The sequence below is a fragment of the Pongo abelii genome, chromosome 15 (assembly GCF_028885655.2).
Source record: "Pongo abelii isolate AG06213 chromosome 15, NHGRI_mPonAbe1-v2.0_pri, whole genome shotgun sequence".
Classification (NCBI taxonomy): domain Eukaryota; kingdom Metazoa; phylum Chordata; class Mammalia; order Primates; family Hominidae; genus Pongo; species Pongo abelii.
In genome coordinates, this window is record NC_072000.2 from 111,485,856 (window position 1) to 111,510,728 (window position 24,873).

Below are 24,873 nucleotides of genomic sequence, written 5' to 3' on the forward strand. Positions count from 1 at the left end.
ATAGCCTCACACAATAATCTAGAGGCATAGAGATTAAAAAATAACTTATTTGGAAATTAACCCAAGTTCCAGATGAGGTCTTAGTTAGTTTGTGGTGATAGGGAGATAGGGAGAAGCATGGCTGGAAACTATGACTGTGCTCATAGATGCTTCATGTTAATAGGGAAGACCCTGTACACCCAAGAGGTTTAGACACTGCTACTGAGAACCTCAACCTATCATTATTTGTTATGAATCACACCTCAATAATAAGACTCTAGGTTAATGACTAAAATTGCTGTTACTAAGGTAAGCTTTCCTTTAGAACACAGTCCTCTATCTGATGTGAAATCAGCCCAGATGGCAGAATTGATTGTATTTATTAGAAATTCCAATTTGTCAAACTAGGAAATAAACATGTTTTAGGACAGTGCATGGCTTTGGGATGCTTTGTGAACAAAAGGGCATCTCACATATTCTGGAACACCCCCCAAAACAGGCAAGGTAGGGAGTTCTTAGAAGCCTTCCTTTATCCCAGATTCCTGGCAAATATAAAGGTGAAAGTCAGTGCAAAAAGAGATAACATTTAAGCTAGGAAAACTGCCACAGCAGATCATATTCTCAGATGATAAAACTGCTGAGAGAGCCACGGGTGTTATCAAAAATATCAATGCTTAGCTGCTGATCTTTAATACAAATGAATGAAAAAACATCATTATCAACTTTGCTTAGATAATTTGTGCCAGATTATTTCAAATGAATATTTGCTGCATTTCAACTCTACAATTTATAGACAAATTGATTATCAGATTAATAGACCCTTTGAGGAAACAGCAGAGGTTAATTCTTGATGAGGAGTGACGAGCTAGCCACAAAATCCTCGGAGAATCCCAACATTGGGACCTAAACAGAAACCAAACCACAGGGCCCTTTGGAAACATTTAGATAAACTTTCCTCAATTTCCACCCTTAAGGGGATATGAATGTCTTTTATTTATCATCTGTCTGTGTTCTCGGTGTCTTGAAATAATTCCTTGACAAAAGGCTATAGCCCTTTTAGTTAATTAAAAACTTCAGTATTTTGTGTTTTTGGCCTGTGACCTGCCAGGTTTTGCATGAACTGAGTGAAGCACAACCATGAAAGGAACTATTATAAAATGATTCTGTGAGGCAGGGCTGATACTAAAGAACGACACTGTTATAATCTCCCACAATCTTCAACATAAATTTAAAAGAATGGTATTCTTACATTAAAATTATCACAATCTTAAGAAACCCTTGAACTCCCTTGGACAAATGTACTCCTACTAGCACTGTGGCATTATGGTCCTCTGCCTCAAGGATGTGTCTGATTGTCCTGTGATTTGGTAGCTGGAAAAAATACATTTAGAGATTTTACCTCCAATACTAGCCTTTGCCATACTGTATTTGGATGAGGCAGAACCCTCAAAGAGATTCATGTATTATGCTCACTCCTATCACCAAGAGATTAAAGCTGCCATTCCAGTATGTCTTTTTAACAACAGCCTCTTATAATTTTGCTCTGGACAATTTATAGATTGCAAAAAATTTTAGAGAAAAACTTTCCTTGAAACACTGGAAGGAATCTTATTAAATATTTTTATTAACACAGCAGTAAAACTCCATGGAGTCAGCCCCTGGGATTTTTTTTACAACTCAATAAGGAATTGAAAATTCCACACAGTTGGAAGTTACTGCCAAAGAGAGAATTTTTACCTACTTAATTAATAGACCAACCTTCACTAAGAGGCACTCTCCCATGGGATGCCAAACTTAAACAGATCTCTGTAACCTGCTGACGTCTCAATGCAGTTTTTCTCTAGATAGCCATAAATGCAAAAGCAAATTTTGTGTATTTGTGCATAAGTGATCTGGACACCCCCTTGGCATTTTAAATGAATTTCATGGAAACATGATTACTTACTGGGAACTCATATTTCATAAGCATTCAAAAATTCATCACCCTTATGATGGGGTGGCAATAGGTGCCTTGGAGAAATACGCTGATGCTTCACTTGAACAAGTTCTGGGCTCCTCCCTTGACTTCATGGTTCCTCACTCAGTACACATGTGTCTATGAACAAAACCCAACACTGATAACCAGCACTTTCTCCCTTTGTGAAATTTATTTTTTCTCTTTGTTGGCCTGTTTCTCTCTCTCTCTCGCTCTCTCACTTTCTCTCTCTTGCCTTCTCATTATGATTTTTGCTGTATCATTCTGAAACCTACTAACAGTATGCATCTTGAATCATGCCATTTACCAGCCTCAAAAAGAAAAAGATGCAAACTCATAATTTTGCTAACAAGGTTAGAAAACTTCCTGCATTTCCGCCAGATTCATTAGAGACTCCCAATGAGAATCATGATCAAACTGAATTTGTTTTTGGATCATACCTTTCATAGTGGTTGTTCCTATTGTATTTCCACTATTGTACAAAGTAGTATGAAGACTCCAAAATAAATTAAAAATAGAAATACCTGATGACTCGGCAAATCCTCTTCTGGGTACGTTCTAAAGAAGATAAAACCAACACCTCATAAAGGCATGTGCACTCCATGTTCTTTGCAGCTCTATTCACAATAGCCCAGATATGAAAGCAACCTCAGTGTCTGTAGGTGGACAAATGGATAGAGAAAATGTAATCTATGTATGCAATAGAATATTATTCAGCCATAAAAGATGATATCCTGTCATTCGCAACAATATGAATGGAACTGGAAGCCATTATGTTAAGTTAAATAAGTCAAACAAAGACAGACAAATATTGCATCTTCTTACTTTCATGTCAAAATTGAAAAATTGGATTTCCTGAAGACAGAGAGTAGATTGTTGGTTACCAGAAGCCTGGGTGGATACAAGAGAGAAGGGGATAAGAGAGGTTGATTACAGAATTCAGATATATAGTTATATAGGAGAAATAAAACCTAAATGTCTCATAGATCGGTAAGGTGACTATAGTTAAAAATAATCTAATGTACACGTTAAAATATCTAGAAGAGAGTCATTCCAATGTGCCTAGCATAAAGGAAATATACATGTTTAATGTGATAGTTATACCAATCCTGATCTGATCTTTACACATTTGTAAATGTATCAATATATTACATGTTCCTATAGAATAGGTATGCTTATTATGTGTCAATAAAATAAATAAACCATCTCCATGGCATGTTTTTATGAAAATATTTTAAAGTGTTCCAATTTATATAAAAATACAAAAGCCTTCAAATAGCCAAAATAATTTTGGGGAAAATATAACAAAACTGAATATATCATATTCTATAATTTCAAAGTCAAATCTGTATAAATCAAAACAGTATAATGCTGACATTTAAACAGACATATACTCCAATGGAACATTATAGACAACCTGGTAATCAACCCATTTCATCCCAATAAACTGATCTTTGACAAGTTGCCAACAACACAAAATAGACAAAGGACAATCTCTTCAACAAGCGGTGTGAAAACTGGGAATTCACATGAAGAAGGAAATAAATGGGTCGGTCGGGTGTAATGGCTCACACCTGTAATCTCAGCACTTTGGGAGGCTGAGGCGGGCAGATCACGAGTTCAGGAGTTTGAGACCAGCCTGGCCAATATGGTGAAACGCCGTCTCTACTAAAAATAAAAAAATTAGCCGGGTGTGCTGATGCACACCTGTAGTCCCAGCTACTCTGGAGCCTGAGGCAGAAGACTCGCTTGAACCCGGAAGGCGGAGGTTGCAGTCCGCCGAAATCGTGCCACTGCACTCCAGCCTGGGCGACAGAGCGAGACTCCATCTCAAAGAGAGAAAAAAAAGGACCTTACCTCACAAAATACACAGAAATCAACTAAAAATGGATTCAAGACTTAAACAAAAACCTGAATATGTGGCATAAATGTATACAGGTATGGTTTGGAACAAAATGTAAATTAGTACACCCATTATGAAAAACAACATTAAGATTACTCAATGAATTGAACATAGAGTATACCCACTTCTGAGTATACATCTAGAGAAAATAAAGTGAGTGTGTCAAACATATGTTCATTGTGAGATTATTCATAATAGTCTAGATATGGAAAATAAGTCAATGTCCGTCTATGAATGAACAGATAAAATGTGGCATATACATACATAAAATGGAATGTTATTCAGCCTTTGAAAGAAGGAAATTCTTACATTTTCAACACCATAGAGAACATTATGCTAAGTGAAATAAGCCAGGCACAGAAAGACAAATGCTGTGTCATCTCATTTATATGTAGAATCTAAAATATTCCAGCTCTCAAAAGCAGAGTAGAAGAGTAGTTCGCAGGGGCTGGGAGGAGGAGGAAAATATAGGGTGATGTTGGTCAAAGGGTAAAACTTTCAGCTATGCAGGTTGATACAGTTTCTCTCTGTGTTCCCACTCCAATCTCATGCCAAGTTGTAATTCCTACACGTTGAAGAAAGGGCCTAATATAAAGTGATTGGATCACCGGGTGGCCTTCCTCTTTGCTGTTCTCCTAATAAAGTTCTCAAGAGATCTGTTGGTTTAAAAGTGTGGCATCTCCCCGCTCACTTGCTGTCTCTCTCTGCCACCATGTCTTTCCCCTTCACCTTCCGCTATCATTGTGTTTCTCAATGCCACCCAGGAATGCTTCCTGTTTAGCCTGCAGAACTGTGAGCCAACTAAACCTCTTTTCTTCATAAATTACCCAGTCTCAGGTAGTTCTTTATAGCAGTGGAAAAATGACTAATACAGTGAATTTACACCAGGAGTAGGACACTGCTATTATGACACCTGAAAATGTGGAAGTGACTCTGTAATTGGGTAATGGACAAGCTTGGAGGGCTCACAAGAAGACAGGAAGATGTGGAAAGGTTTGAAAGATCCTAGAGGCTCGTTGAATGGTTTTGACCAAAATGCTGATAGTGATATGGACAATAAAGTCCAGGCTGAGCTGGTCTCAGATGAAGATGAAGATCTTCTTGTGAACTGGAGTAAAGGTCACACTTGCTATGCTTTAGCAAAAAGACTAGTGGCATTTTACCCCTGCCCTAGAGATCTGCACAATGTTGAACTAAGGAGAGATGATTTATAGTATCGGGCAGAATAAATTTCTAAGCAGCAACGCATTCACCATTTGACCTGGCTGTTTCTGAAAACATAAGTCATATGTAATCACAAAAAGATGGTCTGAAATTGGAACTTATATTTAAAAGGGAAGCAGAGCATAAAAGTTTAAAAAAAATTGCAGCCTGACCATCTGGTAGACAAGAAGAGCCAATTTCCTGGGGAGAAATTCAAGCTGGTTGCAGAAATTTGCGTAAGTAATGAGGAGCCCAATGGGAAACAAATGTCTCCAGGACATTTCAGAGATCTTTGCTGCAACCCCTCCCATCACAGGCCCAGAAGCCCAGGAGAGAAAAATGGTTTCATGGTCCAAGCTCAGGACCCGACTGCTCTGTGATGCCTCGGGACATGGCACCTTACATCCCTGTCTCTCTCATGCCAGCCATAGCTAAAAGGGACCAAGGTACAGCTCAGACCATTGCTTCAGAGGGTGCAAGCCCTAAGGTTTGCTCACTTCCACGTGGTGTTGAGACTGCTGGTGCACATAACGCAAGAGTTGAAGTTTGGGAACCTCCTCCTAGATTTCAGATGATGTATGAAAATGCCTGGATATTCAGGCAGAAGTCTGATGCAGGGGCTGAGCCATAAGAGAGTACCTCTACAAGGCCAGTGTACAAGGAAAATGTGATGCTGGATAACCCACACAAAGTCTCTGTTGGGGCACTAGCTAGTGGATCTATGAGAAGACGGCCACCATCCTCTAGACCCCAGAATGGTAGATCCACCAAATGCTTGTGCGGTGTACCTGGAAAAGCCACAGGAACTCAATGTCAGCCTATGAAAGCAGCCATGGGACTGTACCCTGCAGAGCCACAAGGGTGGAGCTTCCCAAGGCCTTGGGAACCCACCTCTTACATCAGTGTGTCCTGGATGTGAGACATGGGGTAAAAGAAAAATTATTTTTGAGCTTTAATGTTTAATGACTGCCCTGCTGGTGTTTGGACTTGCATGGGGGCCTGTAACCCCTTTTCTGTGGCCAATTTCTCCCATTTGGAATGGGAGCATTTACCCAGTACATGCATCCCCATTGTATCTTGGAAATAACTAACTTGTTTTTGATTTTACAGGTTTATTGGGGGAAGAAACTGACCTTGTCTCAGAGGAGACTTTAGACAGTAGATTTTTGTGATAATGCTGAAATGAGTTAAGACTGGGAGACTGTTGAGAGGGGATAATTATATTTTGCAATGTGAGAAGGACATGAGATTCGTCATGGACCAGGAGTGGAATAATATGGTTTGTCTCTGCATTTTCACCCAAATCTCATGCTAAATTTTAATCCCCAAGTGTTGTAGGAGGGGTCTTACGGGGAGTGATTGAATAATGGGGGCGACCTTCCACTTTGTGATTCTCACAAGATCTCGTGGTTTAAAAGTGTGGCACATGTCCCCTTGCTCTTTCTCTCTCTCTCCCCTGCCAGCATGTGAAGAAGGTCCTTGCTTCCTCTTCGGTTTCCATGATGTCTGTAAGTTTCCTGACGTCTCCCAGTAATGCCTCCTGTTAAGCCGGCAGAACTGTGAGTCAACTAAACCGCTTTTCTTCATAAATTTCCCAGTCTTAGGCAGTTCCTTACATTAGGGTGAGAATGGACTAAAACACAGGTTGAAATAGTTCTGGAGAGCATTCGTACGACAAAATGACTATACTAATGAATATTGTATCATAAAAGTATCTTTTGCAGGAAGAGTAGATATTAGGTGTTTTATCACACACACACAATAAATTAAAGGCATAAAATGATAACTCTCTGAGAGTATAGGCATGCCAATTACCTTGATAATTGTGAGCATTTCCCCAAGAATATCAGTACATCAAGTGGTGTACCTTAAATACATACAATTTTATTTGTCAGCGATAGCTCCATAAAGCTGAGAAGTTATAATGCATACTTATATTTCTACATATTTTATCAATAAAAATATGTGACTATAAACAGAAGACCTTGTACAAAGATATTTATAATAGTGTTGTTTATGATGTTTATTTTGGAAACAAATTTCAATCTCATCAACAGGAAAATAGGTATATATATTGTCACTTATTCACTTAATGAACTGATTTATTTATTTAATAATCTGTCATTTATTAATGCAATGGACTGATTCAGATATGAAATATCTATATGTATATGAGTACATACATATTTATACATATGAGGACAAAACCTTGATAGATGCTATCATATGAATGAACCTCACAGATAGTAAAAGTTGCCCCTTACAAAACTGATCTATAATATTTTGTTTCATGTATATGAAGTTCAAAATAAGAAAAAGGGACCTATAGTGACAGAAATCAGAAAATTTTTCTATTTGCATTTCTCTGAATGATTAGTGATGCTAAACATTTTTACAATATATTTGCTGGGCACTTGAATGTATTCTTTTGAGACGTGTCTGTGTCATTTGCCTATGTATTTGTCTGTTTTCAAACTGCTGATAGAGACATACCCAAAACGGGGAAGAAAAAAAGGTTTAATTGGACTGACAGTTCCACATGGCTTGGGAGGCCTCAGAAACATGGTGGGAGGAAAAAGGCACTCCTTACCTGGCGGGTGGCAAGAGAAAATGAGGAAGAAGCAAAAGCGGAAATCCCTGATAAACCCATCAGATCTGGTGAGAATTATTCACTTTCACCAGAATAGCACGGAAAAGACCGGCCCCCATGATTCAATTACCTCCCCCTGGGTCCCTGTCACAACACATGGGAATTCTGGGAGATACAATTCAAGTTGAAATTTGGGTGGGGACACAGCCAAACCATATCAGCCCATTTTTAAAGGGGTTATTTGTTTTTCTTTTTGATTTGTTTGAGTTCCCTGTAGATTCTGGATATTAGGGCTTTACGGGATGCAACGTTTGTGAATATCTTCTCACATTCTGTAGGTGGTCTGCTTACACTGCTGATCATTTTGCTTGCTTGTTTGTTTGTTTGTCTGACTGTGCAGAAACTCCTTAGTTAATTTGGTCCCACTTGTCTATTTTTGTTTTTGTTGCAATAGGTTTTGGATACTCAGCCAAAAATTTTTTGTCAAAGCTGGTATCGATAAGAATATTTCCAAGGCTGTCTTCAAAGAATGTTATGGTTTGAGATCTTGCATTTAACACTTTAATCAATTTCGAGTTAATTTTATATATGTAGAAAATACACGTCCAGCTTCAATCTTCAACATATGGCTAGCCAGTTGTCCCAGCACTATTTATTGAACAGAGTCCTTTCCTCATTGCTTGTTTTCATCAGCCTTATCAAATATGAGATGATTGTAGGTGTGCAGCCACACACCACTCAGAATGGCTATCCCTAAAAAGTCAAAAAACAATGGAAGCTGGTGGGACTTTGGAGAAAAGAGAACACTTATACACTGTTGATGGGAGTACAAATTAGCTTTGCCACTTTGGAAAGCAGACTGGAGATTTCTCAAAGAACCTAAAACAGAGATATCATTTTACCCAGCAATTCCACCGCTGTGTATACACTAGAAAGCAAGCAAATAATTCTACCAAAGTGACACATGCACATGTGTGTTCATTGCTGTGCTATTCACAGTGGCAAGACATAGATCAACCCAGATGCACATCACTGGTAGAGTGAATATAGAAAATGTGGTACATCTACACTATACAATACTACACAGCCACGAAGAAGAATGAAATCATGTCCTTTTCAGCAAAATTAGTGGAGCTGGGGGTCTTCATCATAAGCAAATAAATGCAGGGACAGAAAAACAGCATACCACATATTCTTCTATGTGGGAGCTCAACATTGAGCACTCATGCACATAAATACAAGAACTATAGACACTGTGGACTGCTAGAGAGTGGAGTGAGGGGGTGATGGAATCTGGATTCCAAACCTCAGCATCACTCAATAATCCCATGTAACAAGTCCACACATGTACCCTTGTATCTAAATTAAAAGTTGAAAATTAAAGAAAAAAAATCCTTATATGAGAGCTGACTGGAAGCACTGAGAGGACACTTGTTGTGGAGATGGACCTGCTCCTCACCCTAATTTAGGTGCTGGAGATAAATGTGTGCACATTTGCCAGAAATGTACAGTTTGATGTACATTGAAGATCTATGCATTTTTGTATATGTTAATTTTATCTCATAAAACTAGAAAATAGACAATTGTAGGAAAATATTTTATATTGAAATTAAAATCTTAATAACGTGTATATGAAAATTCAAATAGAAAATGTAAATGTGATTATTACATAATTATTTAAATGCATTTAGCTATATCTACTAGAATAAAAGCCCAGAAAAAAGAAAGACGAAGGTGACATCTTAAAAAGAAAAATTAATAAACACACATGTCACAGATAAGCAAAACTTGGCCAAAATATGTGGAAGATTTTATACTGTTAGTTATACAAAGTTAATAAACTATTGATATAATATTCTAACCTGTTTTATCAGGATAAATTACTAATATTTTGTGTAAAATTATAATTGGGGACAGCTGACAGGAAAATAACAATATTTACAAGCTTATGTTATAAATGTTAACATATTCTCAATGTTGGCCCAGCTCTTACACTTGAAATTTATAATTAAATCATGGTTTTGTTTGGAGTCTTAGGAAAAATTAATTTTAAGAGATGACTTAATGGAATCATCTCCAATATGGAGATATTAGTATCTCATCTATACAGAAATTAAAAATACATAATACATATAAAGTCCTCATGAGAAACTCTGTTCCATGGAAAAGGGCTTATCGTATTTGTTTGTGATACATTTACTGTTAAAATTATCACCTTTATGATGTTTTAGAAAATTAAAACAAATTGTGGTGAATTGAAGTGTGATGTTGCTTGTTTGGTACAACAGCAGGGTGAGGATAATGAAGAGCCCTGTGATCCTGAGGAGATGGCTTAATCCAAGGAGAGGGAGGTTCCAGGTCGTGTGGACTCATACGGGGCACCTGCTTCTGCTTGTCCCGCAGCCACTCCCAGAAGCCTTCAGGAGACAGGGATGCAGATGGGCCCTCGAGATGATCCAGTGAGATCTGGAACTGAAGAAAAAGATAATGATCTGGGATAAATTTTAAAAATTAAAATAAAATATTATATTAAATTCCCAAATTATGGTTGTTTATATTTACAAGGTAAGAAGCAATGTTATGATTTGTGAGTACAATATGAAATAACTAAGATAATTAAGAAATGATTAAGATAATTATCAATCATCATCTGAAATTCTATTTATTGTGACAACCACATTTGAAATAACCATTATTTAACAGTAGTTAAATGAACAAATATAAATCAACTGATATAAACAATTAAAATAACCAAAACCAATTATGAAATACTCCAATAATTTACATTTAGCTCATCATTAAGTTTTATTTTTAGGACATATTTTTAGAATTATTTTATTGTAATGTTTATTATGAATTCCTACATATATATGCGTAGGTCTGTGCATTCATTTTTCTTTCTTTGTCTTTGTTTTCTTTTTTTTTTTTTTTGAGATCAAGTCTTGCTGTGTCACTCAGGCTGGAGGGCAATGGTGCCATCTTAGCTCACTGCAATCTCTGTCTTCTGGGTTCAAGTGATTCTCCTGCTTCAGCCTACCAAGTACCTGGGATAAAAGGCGTGTGCCAACACACCCGGCTAATTTTTGTATTTTTAGTAGAGATGAAGTTTCACTATGTCGCCCAGGCTGGACTCGAACTCCCAGCCTCAAGTGATCCCCCAACCTAGGCCTTCCGAGTTGCTGGGATTACGTGCATGAGCCACCGCGCCTGGCCTATACATCTTTCTATAGTTATAAATTTCTGTCCCTATAGCTTTGTAGCTGCTGATGTCAACAAATGTTAATAAAACTCTGCAAGTATGGGTGCAAATAATTAGGAATGTTTATTTCATGAAAGTGTATACTTAAATATATAAATATATATAATTTAAAAATTACTAAAATCTGAGTGTCTGGTGGCTGCAGAGGAAACACACTTTGATTCTGCAGCCACTGAGACAATGACTTTCAAATGTAGCCCTGACTAGTTTCACACAATTTTCTACAATAAAGGCCGAGAAAATATAGGGTGTGATCATCTACAATAAAATGCAAAAATCATAAAGCAAGTAATTAGCTGATATAATGAATCTGATAGAAGTATCTGCAGAAGATAAATTTTGAAATAACTTGCATAAATACTGTGAAACATTTACACTTGATCCCATTGTTAGTCTATACATAACTTCATAAGAATTTTCCAACATGTGTTATAACTAATACTAATATTACTAATACTATATTAATATCATGCTTTTAACAAAAACCACAGAGTAGGTTCTGTTAGAACTACTGATGAAAAAGCAACCTTGCAAAATATTTAGATAGATTTATTCTGAGGCAAATGTGAGGACCATGAACTGTGAACAGCCCCAGAAGATCTTGAGAACATGTGCCCAAAGTGGCTTGATGGCAGCTTAAATTTAATGTACTACAGAGACAGTCACCAACCAATACATGTATGTTGATTTGGTCCATAAAGACAAAACAGCTAGAAGTGAGGCAGTGTGGGGCGGGGATTACAACTTAGAGTGAGTTCAAATATTTTCTGATTGACGATTGAAAGATTTAAGTTTTTTTCTAAAGACCTGAAACCAGTAGAAAAATGTTTCTAGGTTAAGAAAACAGGTTTTGGAGAACAAGATTCTTACTATGTAGATGAAGTCTCTTATGTGACCACTTTTAGAGGCAATAGATGGGAAATGTTTTCTCCTAAGACCTTTAAAAGAAGCTAGGTTCTCAGCTAATCTCCTCGGTATAAGAAAAAGACCTGGAAAGGGAAGGAGATTCTCTACAGAATGTAAATTTCTCTCACAAAAGATAACTGTGCCGGGCTATTTTAAAATATGTCAAAGGAATATATTTTAGGGTAAAAGCCTTTGATTCCTTTCAATGCCTGCTCTCTGTCATGTGATGATATTCTTGAGTAGGGTTAGAATTTGGTATCCTACTGCTACAAATAATCTGTTTTCTGAGCCTTAAGCTCTGTTTTCAAAAAAATGCTGGTTAGATGTGCTTGAATTCCAAAGGGAGGAGTGTATAATGAGGCATTTCTGATCCTCTATTTCTAACATGGCCTGAGCTAGGTTTTCAAGTGTCTCTGGAACTCCTTGGAGAAGAGGAAGCGTCCATCCGGTCAGGTAGATGCTTATAATTCTACTTTTAGTTTCTAGGACAGATATGAGACTTATCTTAGTCAGGGGTATCAGAAAATATTTACTGAGGTAATCACAGTGAAGTTGAGACTTGAAAGATGGTCCCAGATTCCTCCCTGCAAACCTTTTCTCGTAACACGAGAAGAAGAAAACTTACCAGACACAAATATTAACATTTCTTCTATGTTCAAAATCGCCACCCATTAGGAAAATATTTAAACTTGGGAGACTTATCTTTAGAAACAAGCAGCCTAGTTGATTTCTAAAGTCCTTTACAAACCCACAGATTCTGATTAGTTTACATATTATGTAGAACATCCCATCTAATGGGAATCTGCAATTAGCTGGATTCCACCGCATTGGTGTTTTTTAATGTTTGATTTATATAGATACACAATATTTCAAAATATTTAGGTGGTACAAGTGATATTTTGATAAAAGCATTTTATGTGCAGTGATCAAATCTGGATAACTAGGATATCCTTCATCTCTATCATTATTTCTTAGTGTTATGAACATTCCAAATCTTATCTTGTAGCTATTCTGAAATACACAATAAATGATTAACTGTAGTTTTCTATGTGCCATTTCAGCATTCCCACCAGCAAGGGGTGAAAGTTCCTGTTTTTCAGCTTCCTCATCACCATCTGATATTGTCTACCTTGTAATTTTTACCCATTCTCATAGTTTAGTAGAACTTTTTAAATATTAAACAGAAGTACACTTAATGAAAATCAAGTTGATCACTTTTTATGTTTGTCTTTTGGATATGGTTTCTATTCAGGTCTCTGCCCATTTTAAAATTAAATTCTGTGGTTTTGTTGTTCAATTGTAAGTTAATTTGTATATTTGTGATAAAATCCCTTTTCCAAATATTAGATTTGCAAGGAAATTCTCCAAATCTATGGCTTTTCACTCTCATGTAAGGGCTTATTTTCAAAGGCATAGGTTAGTTTATCCCTATACGAAATGAGGATAATCGTAATTCTAAATTCTAAGAATTATTAGAATAATAATGTTGGTTAAATTAATCCCAGTATCTGGCGCTTCACAACTTTTGGTATAACACCAGTGAGAAAAATTCGTATTCTGTGAAGACCAGAAATCAGAAGGTGATAAAGGGACAATTATATTTGAATAACCTGGAGATAGGAAGTGTATTTGGTATTATTCTCCTTCTATTTCTCTATGAAGATGAAATGGAAAAATGACATCTCCATGTGAAATGGGACACAAAGTTTTTAAGATGATTCTGAAGGAAAGTTGCTAATACAATCTCTCAGGCGATGCTCCAACACAGGCTGTGGAGGGGATGGTGGCCGCCGGTGGTTGCTGTCAGCCACAGGGTTGGTTGGCGTGGCCATTGTTTTGTCCGTGAGAGACAGTAGGCTATAATGTACTACATGCAGGTGAGTTTCTTAATCTCAGATAAGGGGAGAACATGAGAACACAGAAGACGGGAAATTTGAAGATCTCACTACATCAACCACATTCTACCGAGGAGAACTTGTCACTGAGAGACCCGGGGATAGGCAGGGAGTGGAGAGGAGTTTGGGGGATACTATCCATGAAAGAACCGATCCAAGCTCATCGACCTCCCCATGGAAGGAGGGGTTAAATGTTTGTTCACAGAGAATGGTGGCTTATGTCAGGGTTCCCACAGGATCCAGAAGTAGTTTCTAATAACAAATGTCATACTATATTTAGAATTGATTTATTTTTTATAATTTATTTTGCCCCTCTAGGCAGCACCACAGAAGAATGTTCTCAGAATCCTTCCTGATCCTCTGTGATTTCCTGGTGCAACTCCTGTGTGGGGAGGGAGCCCTCCACATGTGCAGCCCTGAGGCTGTCCCATCACTTCACCTACCACTGCCCTTCAGTCACTTCCTGAACACTTATGAGTTAACTTTCCTGAAACGTGCTTTCCCGGGTAATAGAATACTTCCGTTCTGTTTATCCTTGCAGGCCCCTGTCCCTTTCTGGAGCACGGGTTGCAGCTGAGTGTGTGGTGGTGGATAATCAGTGGGAGGAGGTTTGTGTGCATCTTATCATCTTCCAGAGTGCACCCCTCATGCGGTTGACACCGACAAGCACGCAGATGGGCTTGCTCAGCTGGAAGATGACAGGCATTTTTGTAACCTTTGACCCCAGGAAGGCTCTCCCACTGCAAGACCAATCAGGCTCAGGCCTCTGGCTAAAATGCAGCCAGCAAAGGGTACAGTGCCCAACCCTGAGAGCTCCTTCCAGGTGCCAAACCACTTTGTAAAGGAAGCTTTTTTCCTGCATGGATCCCATGGATGTGTCTGCATTTTCTGCACAAAGGGCTTTATCCAGAAACACCCCCCCAGAGCTTACAATGTTTTGAATCCAACTGTAGGGCATTATTCACGAAGGCCCTCATGACCAAAGTCTCCACTTCTCATTAAAGGACATTAATTATGGGATTCACCAGAAGCTGCTGGCTTTCCGAGGTACAGACCTGCCTCTACACCAGTGTCCCCAACCATTTTGGCACCAGGGAACAGTTCGGTGGAAGAGAATTTTTCCATGATGATGGCGGCGGGTGATTTTGGGATGAACCTGTTCCCCCTGCAATCATCAGGCATTAGATTCTCATAGGGAGTGATCAACCTAGGTCCCTTGTATGCGCACTTCACAATAGACTTCGATGAGTGCAGCAAACCAGCATGGTGCGTGTAACCCTATGTAACAAACCTGTACGTTATGCACATGTACCCTAGAATTAAAGTATATATATATAAAAATGAATTCAGCTCATAGGAGAATCTAATGCACAGCTGATCCAACAGCAGACGGAGCTTAGGCAGCCATGCCGGCTCACCCCCACTCATCTCCAGCTGTGTGGCCCGGTACCTAACACACTGCACACCTTAACAGATCCACAGCATGGGGACTGGGGACCCCCGCTGTAAACACTGGGAAACCTTACCCTTGGGGAAGGGGCATATAAAACCAGGAGAAAGAGGAGCTCCACGTAAATGTACATTTTATGGATCCTTGAGGAAAGAGTGCAAAGAGGAATGGCCCCACCCACTTTCCCTCTACCTGGCATCATTCCTAGTAACCCACTTGAAGAATCCACTTGAACCTGGGGTGCTTCAAGATAGTTGAGGTTTGTTATACCAGGGACCGCCAGAAAAGGAAACAACCAATATGTTTGTGGAGATTCATCCACTGTAACCGATTTATGACACTGGTGCAGTGTGTTGATAGCAGAGAAGGCTGAGCGTGGGGGGCAGGAGTGCATGGGAACTCTGTTTCTTCCACTCAAACTTACCGTGATCCTAAAACTCCTTTAAAATAAATTCAATGTAAAAGGAAGGGCAAAGACATTTTGGAAGAAATTTCGGCCACTTCTTGGAAACTATATTTAGTCTTACCATGGGATCAAGCAATCCTGTTTCTAATGATTTATACATCCAATTTTAAAATGTATGTCCCCACAAACCCTCCATGGGAATGTTTGCATCAGCTTGATTGATGGCTGCCTTTCCCACTCTGTGAGTGTTATTTATAGGGTGACAGTAGAAAATACTACTTCCTACATAATGACAGTGTACACATCTTTCCATTGCTGTTTTACTCAATTACTTAACCCACTTTCTAAATACGTTTAAACCTCATAAATCCTGTCATCTCCTCAGCCCCAGTACAGCTGCCTCCTTCCTCAGGGTTTCTGACACTCTCAGGATGTGGGTTGTCACACTGTGTCTGTTGCACAGTAATACACGGCCGTGTCCTCAGATCTCAGGCTGCTCAGCTCCATGTGGGCTGTGCTCGTGGATGTGTCCGCAGTAATCGTGACTCTGCCCTGAAACTTCTGTGCGTAGTTTGTTATACCAGCAACAGGAATGATCACTCCCATCCACTCAAGCCCTTGTCCAGGGGCCTGTCGCACCCAGCTGATAGCATAGCTGCTGAAGGTGTCTTCAGAAACCTTGCAGGAGATCTTCACTGAGGACCCAGGCTTCTTCACCTCAGCCCCAGACTGCACCAGCTGGACCTGGGACTGGACACCTGTGGAGAGGACACAGGAGTGAATAAAATCCTCTTTAACTAAACCAGGATCCCTTCCTCAGCTTTAGGACTAGGAAGCCCCTTACCCGTAGCTGCTGCCACCACAAAGAGGAACCTCCAGGTCCAGTCCATGGTGATGAGCTGTGCTCCCAGGTGCTTCTTTAGAGGAGGGATGTGGTTGTTGTGTGATGCTCTCAGGACACAAATATATCTATATTTATCTCAGAAGACCTCAGGTTATTTGCATATTCATGAGGCAGGGTATTTCACAGCTCAAAGCCTGAACTAGGATGAGAAAGAAAACACAGATGCCACATCAGGTATACAACAGTGGGATGCTGAGAGACCAAGCCCAAAATCCTGCCTGAGGAAATGCATCTCCTGCCCCATTTCTAAGCTTTCTGTGGACAGCACTCTTCCCACTGAAGAACAAACCCCAACCCCAGGATGTGCTCCTCACTGTGAACCCACATTTTATTGGCCTAGAGATTACCTAGGTTGTTTCTGGGACAATCGCTGTCTCTGACATTGAGCAGGCACCTTGACCCATCCTGGTCCCATTAGGAACAGTCAGAGCTCACTGGTAACACTGAAAAGGTGGCCACTAGTTATCCCACGTGAGTATCCAACAGGCTCCATGGAGAGTTCTGAGATCTGCTGGGCATTCGCAAGACAGAGTCCCCAGCACTTTCCCGAGGGTCCTGACCTCCCAGGCCCTTCAGTGGAAAGACTCTCAGTTGACAGATTTGCCCTCTGATGTGTGATTGGTTCTGAGATTTCCCTCCCATTGACAGTAGGAATCAGAGGTTGAAATAGAAATAGGAATTTGAGTTTCTTGATGAACTCATAGCTCCCAAAACAATTACCAAGTAATTTGTATTTTGAATAAGTTTGTGTTTTATTTCAAACTGCATTAAATAGAATTATTTGAAGTCTTTACATGGTTTTAGATCATATCCATAGATCATCATCTTTACATGTTGATTTCTGTTCTGCTTGGTCTGGGCACCTACTACATTCTTCAATCCACCACTTCCAAGTCACAAGCACAACGTAGAAAACATTACTTATCTCTGAAGTCTGAATACCTTCTTCATAGGAATATAGTGTCTCCCACAGTTATGTGCCCATTGAATTAAAAAAAATCCATATCCTTCATATTCGCACTATTCAGATATTTATTATCCTAGAATCCCACTTATAAATATAGTTCTCATTGCTTTTTGAGTGATATAAGTTTCCCAGATGAAATAGAATATTTAAATGAGTATCAGCAACTTGTTGAACACTTAATTTAGAATGACTTGTTGAATAAGGAAGACTCAGGCCCTGGAATAATATTTGTTTTTATTTATCTCCAACAAATAAGGAAGAACATATAGTATCTGGTTTTCTGTTCCTGAATTAGTTTGCTAAGAGTATTGACTGCCAGTTCCATCGTGTTCCTACAAAGGACATAATTTCATTCTTTTCTTAGCTGCATAGTATTCCCTGGTTGTATGTACCACATTTTTCTCTATCCATTCTTCCAGTGGTGGGGATTTCGGTCAATTCCATGTCTATGCTATTGTGAATAGTGCTGCAGTGAACCTACATGTTTATATTCCTTTAGGTATATGTCCAGTTGTAGGATTGTTGGGTCAAATGAAACTTGTGTTTTAGGATATTGGAGGGATCACCACACTGCTTTCCACAATGGTTGAGCTAATTTATATTCCCACCAGAAGTGTATACATTTCCCCTTTTTTCTGTAACCTTAAAAATCTGTTATTTTTTTTTAAGATTAACCATCCTGGCTGATGTGAGACGGTACCTCACTGTGGTTTTGATATGTATTTCTCTAATGATAGTGATATTCAGCATTTTTTCCTATGCTTGTTGGCCACATGTAGGTCTTTTTTGAAGTGTCTTTTCATGTCCTTTGGTCACTTTTTATTTCTTGAATGTTTGTTAAAATTCCATGTATATACTAAGTATCGGAACTTTGTCAGATGTATAGGTTGCAAATATTTTATTTCCCATTCTGTAGTTTGCCTGTTTACTCTGTTAATAGTATCTTTTGCTGTACAGAAGCACTTTAATTTACTTAGGTCCCATTTGTCAATTTTCAATTTTGTTGCAACTGCTTCTAGCATTTTCATTATAAAACCTTTGTCAGTTCTTACCTCCTAAATTCTGTTTCCTAGGTTATTATCCAGAGGTTTTATAGTGTTAGGTTTTACATTTTGATCTTTAATCCACATATAATTTTTTTCAATTGATGCTGAAAACGCATTTGATGAAACAACATCCTTTCATTAAAAAAACCATAAAAATGGGTATAGAAAGAGCCCATCTCTACCAAATAAAGGTTACATTCGAGAGACTTGCAGGTAGTATCAGGTTGAATGAGAAATAACTACAAGTCTTTTCTCTAAGATCTGGAACATGACAAGTTTCCCACTTTAACCACCGGTAAAGCATAAACCCTTCTGCGGCCACCATAGTCGGCTCTTACCTGCGAGCACCACCTACTGGCCTGACCTTCAAACTGCATGACCTAATACAAAGTCACTACCACCGGTGTACAGCAGTTGAAATTGAGATTAGCTTCTCAATACTTCTGTGATTCCAGCCCCGCAAAAGACCACGGGCCTGCTCACATGCCCAGTATATTACTACTACAGCGGGAATTTGAAAAAGCCACCACACTAAAGCTCTTAATAACAAAATAAACCACACTAAGTAGATGCCCCTCACCTGGCTATTTCCATCAAGGCTGGCGCTTTTGCTTGCCAGGCTCAGTGGCTCATGTGTGTCCAGCTTGGTCCACCTCTCAGGGGCTGAGCAGGGAACTCAGGTCACTGTGCATTTCGTAGACCAGTCCATCACCTGGGGCAACAGAGAGCTTCTCCCTGTGCACAGATATCAAGCATGTATTCATCTGCTTCTGCCACAGTCAGCTCAAACCTATAAGGCCACCTACTAACATGAAGGGTGAACTTGACAACCCAACAGAAAATCTGCTGAAACAAATGAATTCCAAATAAGAAAGAGTTCCTGAGGCCTCCACTATCTGGGACCTGCAGGGGACAGTGAGTCTACTCACAGGTCCAGTACTTTGGTACTAAAACCACTGTTTCAGAAAGCCACTAATAATGGCCATCTATAGACAAGGAACTCTTACAGAGTCTTTGCCACTGAGTGAACCAAGAACCAAAATCAAAAGAAACACACAATGTAGATTATATTCACATTCTAAAGGGAAGTAAATATTCATCAAAATCAGAATGAATTCAAAAATAAGAAGAAGAGATAGGTTAGCTAATGAAAAGTAAACAGATAAGCAATTCAGGAAGTATGAAAAAACAGAATTACAAACCCCCAAATATCACCTTAACTCTCCAGCAATAGAATCTAAACAACATGACATATTTGAAATGTCTGATAAATAATTCAAAATGTTGATTTTAAAGAAGCTCAATTAAACCTTTTTCTCTAGTGGCTCAGTAAGCACTGGCACTGAGACAAGCACTATGAAGACAATTGCAGCCCATCCCCTGATGACCTGACCCCGTGTTCCACAAGCCATAATCCCAGCTTTGATTGAACACTAGACTGATATCAGGAACTATCTCCTGATCCAAGACTGCTGACCATGGCCTGGTTCTGGCCGTTTACAGAGGCTGCACCCTGAGTGCCTTTGTGTCTCTGCTTCTGCTATTGGCACATAGGGCCTGACTGTAATGAATTTAAATGCTAAATCACCGCGGGTATGTGAACAGGGGTCGTACGTTACAGGCATGTTTGTTCAGTATGCATGTGTGAGGATCACCTCCGTGAACATCAGTAGCCCCTCCTGTAACCTGTTGATTATGTCTGTCTAGCCAAACCCTTCAGCATAAAGCTTCTGCCCTACCCCTTCTTTGTGGAGTGCCTTTCTCTCGTCTTTACCAAACACTATGCTTTCCAGTATATGGGATGGCTGTAACCCTTGATAAAAATAAACTCTCACTTTCCTAAATTGTAGATTGTGGTTTTTTTTTATTTAACACAAGTGAAGATTAAATCCAGAAGTTCATCTAATTATAAGGCTACTTTAGTGAAGAAGGACAAACTGAGCATTTTCACATATACTGTAAGGGCCTGTGATATTTTGAAGCAGGAAGCTGACCTGAGACCTTCAGAATAAACTGATGATTGTGGATAATGAAAGGCCCCACCCAGGACATTGATTCAGCACCCCTGCCTGTCTCATTCCTTCTTCTCTTTCTTTTTATTATGTGCTTATATTAATAAAATTGTTATTTTCTTTAGACGTGTTTGCTTTTCACACATAGTGGTCTCTTATCTCTCTTTTTCACTCATTTTCTTAAGCTGCTAGGGAGAATAAAGTGTCAGGTCCTATTTTTGGTGCCTTGATGCTGATGAATTAAGGTTTATTCTTCCTCCTCCTTGTCCCCTGCATGTGGTAAATCTAGTAAGAAATCATGGAAGCTCCCTCATGTGATGCCAGTGTGAGGTTTAAATCACACAAGCTCCTTCTCCTGAGTAGAAATGCCCCCCCGCTGACCCCACCACCAAATCATTATAAAGCCCTGAGCCAGCCTCCTTTCCTGCTCTACTGAGGAAATTCCAGTTTGTAATTTCTGGAGAGGAGTGTGCTGCTCTCAGCAGACACCTCAAAAACAGAGCTAATAAATCTTTTCATATTCACCTGGAGTGTGAGTGTGGAACCATCAGACTCGACATCCACACTAACCATTGGTGGGATCTCTCTTCCTCTGCCTGGCATCACCTACAATTGGAACTATGGGCTTGGAGACCTGACAGTGACCCCCACGGGGCCTTGCTTCTCCTGCACTGGATGCTAACGCCCTCTGCCCCAGTGCCCAGCATGAACTTTATCCTGGCTGCTGCTGGCTGGCTTTTGGAGTTCTGTTGAGCTGGGCTGCAATGCTGAGTTAAACACAGCATTTTTATAGATTTAGCTTATTAACTTCAGAAGCATTGATAACTTATTGACATTGAAAAATAGGAGTAAGTGACTGTAGGTGACTCTGCCTTTGGTGCATGTGAGAAAGTTTTTCTCTTGTTACGACAAATGTTTCTTCTTCAGAGACTTCACAGGAAGAACAGGATAAGGAATCCAGAGATGTGCCACAAAGGACACTGTTTCATGGAGAGGAAGCCACAGAGCTGACAGGAATCCAGACCTTAACCCCCATCTGCACCTGCCCTGAGGCTGGATCTTGTGCTCAGTGGGTCCTGAGCGCCCCCAGGTGGTCCTGTGCCCACTTCAGGGAGGCTTGTTTCTGGGCTCACACTGACTTTTTTTTCTAATGGTTTTCACAAAAATGGAGACAGAGTACATGGTGAATCCATGCATCTCAGAGAACACAGAACAGCAGGATAACACTCCTTGACACACACACACACATTTAGATAAATATTATTAAAACTGCTGAAAACCAAAGACAAATAGAAATACATGCAAACAAGTGGAGGTGAGTAGAGGGGGCATTCCTTCCAAAAGAACAGAAAAGGTGATGACAGCATTCTTCTGGTTAAAACCTTATAAGCAAGAGGAAAATTGATGGTGTCTGTGAAGTGTTGGAAGAAAAGCCAACCCGTTATGGATGTTCGCTAAAAAGTGAAAAAAACCAGTTCTATATCTCTTTGACAGCATGAGGGGCTCAATGAATCCATGCTCTCATGAGACCAGTGAAAATTATTTTGGGAAATTACAGGGTTTGGAAAGACTCTAACAGCATACAGCAAGTGAAGAAACATTTATTCAGGAAAATCTAGAAAACTCAGTAAGGCCAGTCATCATATTTGATCTAAGATGCTCTTCCTTCCTTCCACATCCCTGCTCAACATGATGTAAACTCCACTGCAGACAGATGCAGCCAAGAAGACAGGATACCTTCTACTGAGCTCCCATCAGAGGAAACTCTTCCCAGGGACCAGGACATTGGCCCTCTGACCCTGCAAACAGCACATGATGCTAAGGCTCAGTCTGGACAAGAGCTACTGAGAGCCAGAGACTCGCTTTTTCCATGGAGCCCCAGTCACGGATGGAGGCTCTGCCCTGGGTCCAGTGCCACTGGGAACATTCAGTCCGTGGTTTCTAGCTCTGTCCTATGGCACAGGTTCCGCCCCACCAGAACCAAAGTGCTGGGGTGGTGGGAAGCTTCTGCCCAACCCTCCACTTAGCGCTCATCTCCTAGGTTGAGGAAGAAAAAAGCTCAACTTCGTCTCCACCTGCAGAAACTTGGTTATGCGCTCTGTCCCAGGAGAGAGGGGGCACTGGAATTCAGTCATAGAATATCATCCTTAATTTGGTCCTAAACATCCTAACTTCAATAACAACAGAATGTGGAAAAGTTCAAAGCCTGCCTGTGCTCTAAAAACAGTGGAGGGTGTGGTGACAGGCCCTTGGAAGGAGAGGGCTGGATGCATGGGAGAGGCAGGCTAAACTGCAGGGCTACTGGCTTGCAGGAGAGAACCGAGGAGGGGGAGAGCTGAGGGACGTTCTCTTGTGATTGGAAAAAATGCCAGACACTGCTCAAAGGAGCCCGTGTTTGTTTCGTTCAGTCTGTGAAGCAATTCAAACCTCAGTGCATGGTTGAAAATAGGATTTTCCATCTGCAAGTGGCGGAGCTCAACATATGGGTCTGGTCAGGAAAGAGACAGAGAGAGACCATCCCAAACCACTGACACCTGAGGATGACCATGGTGCTTACAGCTGCGTCCCGTTGATATTTGATACTGGTTTCTCTCACTTAGCACAATGTCTGGAGTTCACCTGTAATGGTTTCTGTATCGGTCACTTGTTATTTTTTTATTGCTGATGGTATTCAATTTATAGATGCTTCCTAGTTTCTTCACCTATTCAAATTGTGAGACATTTATGTTATTTTTACTTTCTAACACACACACACAATATCTTGAATATTTGAATAGAAGTTATGTGTGAATATAAGATTGTTTTTCTCTGATGCAAATATTCAGGAGTGGGATATTAGGGTCAGGCGTTAAGGGCATGTTTGATTTTAGAGAAAACTAAAAATTATTTTCCTGAGTATCTGTTTCATTTTGCATTCCCATTAGCAATGTTTTAGCCTCTAGCAACCTAGTATGCTCACCAGCATTGATGTTATCTGTATTTCTTCATAATTTCAGCCATTTTAAAAAGTGTACAGTGGTGTCTTATTGTGGGCTTGATTTGAATTTCTCTAATGGAAAATCCTGTTGAGAGCCTGTTTATATGCTTCAGTGTCATCTGCACATCTTCTTTGATGAAATGTCTGTACAAACCCTTGCCTAATTTATCCATCAGTTGTTTCTTTTTTATTCACAGTTGAGTTCTGAAGGTTCTTATTATAATTACATTGGTGATTATTTGACTCGCAAACAGTTTCTCATCTGTAACCTGGCATTCATTTTCTTACAGTCACTTGAGTAGAAAAAGTTTTTAAATTTAATGAGGTCAACTAATATCAATTCATTTATTGATCATATTCTACATTTTAATTTTAAGATCATTGGTCAATTTTTAATTATTTTATATTGTGCCCTTTATATAACATGTCATCATGCTCCCGCCTTCTGCCCGCCCATCCTTCTAAGTCTCCAGTGTGTATAATTTCTCTCTACAAATGCTTGTGTACACACTGTTTACCTCCCACTTACAGGTAATAACGTTTGACATGTGACATTCTGTTTGTGAGTTAGTTCACTAATTATATTGTCCCCCAGTTCTATGCATCTTGCTGCAAAAGACACAGTTTCATTCCTTATTGTGGCTGACTGGTATTGAATTGTGCATACATGCTACATTATTTTATAAAATCATTTGTTGGCAGACACTCTGTTTGACACATGTGCTACTGAGAGTAGTTTTATGGTAAGCATAGAAGGTGGGTATCTTTTTGAAATAATGGTTTATTTTCCTTTGGGTAGTTACCCAGTAGTGGGATTGCTTGACCAAATGGCAGTTCTGTTTCTAGTTTTCTGGGAAATCTCCATACCATTTTCCATAGAGGTTGTGCTCGTCTACATCCTCATCAACAATGTCTAAGAGTTGCCTTTATTTCCCATCCTCACCAACATCTGATATTTTTTGAGTTTTTAGTAATAGTCATTGTGACTGGTGGAAGATAATATCTTATTGTGGTTTTAATTTGCATTTCCCTGATGGTTAGTGATGTTGAGCATTGTTTACGTATTTATTATCCATTTCTATGTGTTCTTTTGAAAATGTCTACTCATGTCCTTTGCTCATTTTAACAGGGTTATTTGGTTCTTGTTGCTGTTGTTGTTGTAGAGTTGTTTGAGTTCCTTGCAAATTCTTCATATTAGTTCCCTGTCACAGGCAAAGTGTGCAAAAGTTTTCTGTCATTCTGCAAATTGCGTATTTGCCCTGTTGTTGTGAAAAAAATTATTTAGGTTAATTAAGTCTCATTTGTCTATTTTTTTTTAGGTAACAGGACCTTTCATGCTGAATCTTTGTCAAACAAGATACAGCTTCTGTTTGTGTGAACCACTAACAGGGGACATGCTAT

At 39.5% G+C, this 24,873-nt stretch overlaps 1 gene segment (V, D, J or C); it reads right to left on the minus strand.

Moving 5' to 3' along the window:
- Positions 1-15,740: 15,740 nt before the first annotated feature.
- On the minus strand, positions 15,741-16,512 carry LOC112128757 (immunoglobulin heavy variable 1-69D-like). The segment is given in 2 exon segments: positions 15,741-16,324; positions 16,411-16,512. Coding segments are annotated over 2 exon segments (363 nt in total).
- Between the last annotated feature and the right edge of the window lie 8,361 nt (positions 16,513-24,873).